Here is a 2500-nt window from a genome sequence, read left to right as displayed (position 1 = left end):
ACGTGATAACACAGTCATCATGTAAGTTATGTGATAACACAGTCATGATAACACCCACCCACGGTGGCGGCGGTCCCGGGGTGGAAACAGTCATCACAGAAGCGGCGCAGGAGGGAGGTCTTGCCCACACTGGAGTTTCCCACCAGCACGATCTTAAACAGACGGTCCGGGGTGGTGGTCACGACCTCCTCCTGCGTACGGCACACACACAGCCGTGAGTGCGGGGTGGATAGGTGTTCTGTTCAGGTATTTTAACAGCGTGGTGTCAGTGAGCAGGGCTGTGTTGCTTTAGAAGACATGTTCAGCTGCAGGAAGTATCAGAGCAGTGGTCTGGGAACTGGGAGTACATCTTCGAATGACTTCTATGGTAAAATGAATGGCTGAGTGAAATTACTTCTATGGTAAAATGAATGGCTGAGTGAAATGACTTCTATGGTAAAACGGTGCAGCGATGTCAGTTTGCTCCTCCTTACATGCAGGACGGTTTCCTTGCCGACAGGCTGTCTCCGTGGGGACGGGGGGGTAGCAGGATGGCTCGTCTCCAGGTCAGTGTGCTCCTGCTCTTCCTTCTGCTCCTCCTCCTCCTCCTCCTGCTCGCTCCAGTCTTGCAGCTGGGACTCGTAGCCGGGTTGCAGCAGCTGAGGGAGGGGGTCCTCCTCGATGGACACGATTCGCTGGAGCCGGCCCCGCCCACTACTCGGGTCCGGGCCAATCACGTCCTCCGAGCGCCACCTACTGGAGCCGGGGGGCGTCTCCTCCTCTTCCTCACTGTGAAGAGGGGAAAACATTGTTTTCCAATACTTTTAGGTTAAATATTACATTACAATAATGGCATTTGGCAGACCCTCCTCTTATCCAGAGCGACGTACAGTTGATTAGACTAAGCAGGAGACAATCCTCCCCCTGGAGCAATGCAAGGGCCTCTCTGCGCGAATGCCTACCTTCCTCGCCGTGGCCTCTCTGTACTTTTCACAGCACTGAGAGCAGGCCTCTGCCTTCGAGAAGGTTTCTTCAGCGAGTTCTGAAGAGAAACCAAACGCCTAAAGTTACGGTGAAATCTAGAGAATAGTAATCCAATACTTTGTTGTACTATTCATCAGTAAGTCATCATATATAATTATTTAATAGTAATAATATACTCGTCATCACTAATAGACATAATGATTCATGAAGAGTAAGACACATGAGCTGATACAGTGGGGTCCAAAAGTGCTTCTATTTTGCATTTTTTCATTACAAACGACATTATCAGCACAATTATCACAATGTGAAAAGTTTAATCTTTGAACAAAATTAATTTCAGAATTTCTTAATGTTTGGTATGACTCCGCAAATTTGTGCAAAACCTGATGATTCATGTTGTCCCAGCATACATTATTGTCATTTGGCAGACGCTCTTATCCAGAGCGACTTACAGTTGGTTAGACTAAGCAGGAGACAATCCTCCCCTGGAGCAATGCAGGGTTAAGGGCCTTGCTCAAGGGCCCAATGGCTGTGTGGATCTTATTGTGGCTACACCGGGATTGGAACCACCAGCCTTGCGGGTCCCAGTCATGTAGCTTAACCACTACGCTACGCTATTGTCCAGCACTCCTTTTCAACTTTCATTTGTTTAAACTTTTTCAAAATCCTAAAACCTTCTGTTTCTTTCCATCATTACAATTCATCATTACATCATTCCCCCACCCCAGATTTTCATTTCATCTCAGACTTTTGGACCCCACTGTAGTTCCTTCATTAACCTCCTCATATTCTTGTCATCCAAGACACCTGGGCCTCTAAGCTTAAAGCACATAATTAATGTTTCAGTTTGTTTGCAATAATTATCTGTACATATTAATGACTTTAAGAACAGGCAACATGGATAATATTTTAGTCTCTTGCAGGGTGTTTGAACCTCACTGTGTATGTCGTGTAGTGTGATGAAATTAATGAATGTACAGTGCTCTCTCCGACTAAATTCAAGACAGAGTTAGTAAGACGGTATGTCAGTTGGTTTGAATATAGTCTGTTGCTGCACATTTTAACTCACCTGGTAGCACACGTCTCGTTCATCTTGCAAGTGTTTGTTCATTTCCCTGGGCGGTGTTTAGAGGAAAGACACGTTAGAGCTACGTATAACTTTATTCAGCTTACTGAGTGAAGTATAGTTTGGAAAATATCCACTTTGAACACCAAAATACAAAAAAATCTTTCAAAAAAACATTAAACCATACAAACAAACAAATATAGGAGGAATTCAAAATTTCTGTACCCTTACTAGAGACCTATGCTATAACATATAACAAAACACTGTGAAAACCTGCTGTTACATCACTGTATTCGTGCTGAATTTCTTCCTTAGTTCCCGCAGTAGCGGTGACATACTCCATGGAGCCCACCAGGGGGCAGCAGAGCTGCGTGTTTGCTTTACCTCAGGAGCTCCAGCTGTTTGAGCAGACTGGCTCTCTCTCTTTGCATCCCCTCTGTCACTCTGTACAGCTCCCTGTGGCAAAAAACA

The 2500-nt window shown here is 45.4% G+C and overlaps 1 protein-coding gene across 4 annotated transcripts in view; it reads right to left on the bottom strand.

Annotated features, from left to right (window-relative positions):
• Window positions 1–2500, bottom strand: part of LOC133119087 (EF-hand calcium-binding domain-containing protein 4B-like) — a 13443-nt gene that overhangs the window by 1762 nt on the left and 9181 nt on the right. For all 4 annotated transcript variants that reach the window (XM_061229497.1, XM_061229499.1, XM_061229498.1 and 1 more), the window contains 5 exons: window positions 2414–2485; window positions 2033–2078; window positions 942–1021; window positions 474–768; window positions 59–191 (listed from right to left, as the gene is read on the bottom strand). In XM_061229497.1, coding sequence (XP_061085481.1) covers window positions 59–191; window positions 474–768; window positions 942–1021; window positions 2033–2078; window positions 2414–2485 — 626 coding nt within the window. The remainder of the gene's footprint in view (window positions 1–58; window positions 192–473; window positions 769–941; window positions 1022–2032; window positions 2079–2413; window positions 2486–2500) is intronic.

Source organism: Conger conger, chromosome 19 (genome assembly GCF_963514075.1).
Source record: "Conger conger chromosome 19, fConCon1.1, whole genome shotgun sequence".
NCBI classification, from domain to species: domain Eukaryota; kingdom Metazoa; phylum Chordata; class Actinopteri; order Anguilliformes; family Congridae; genus Conger; species Conger conger.
The sequence above is the reverse complement of the archived record's forward strand: the minus strand, read 5'-3'. Positions and strand labels throughout refer to the sequence as shown.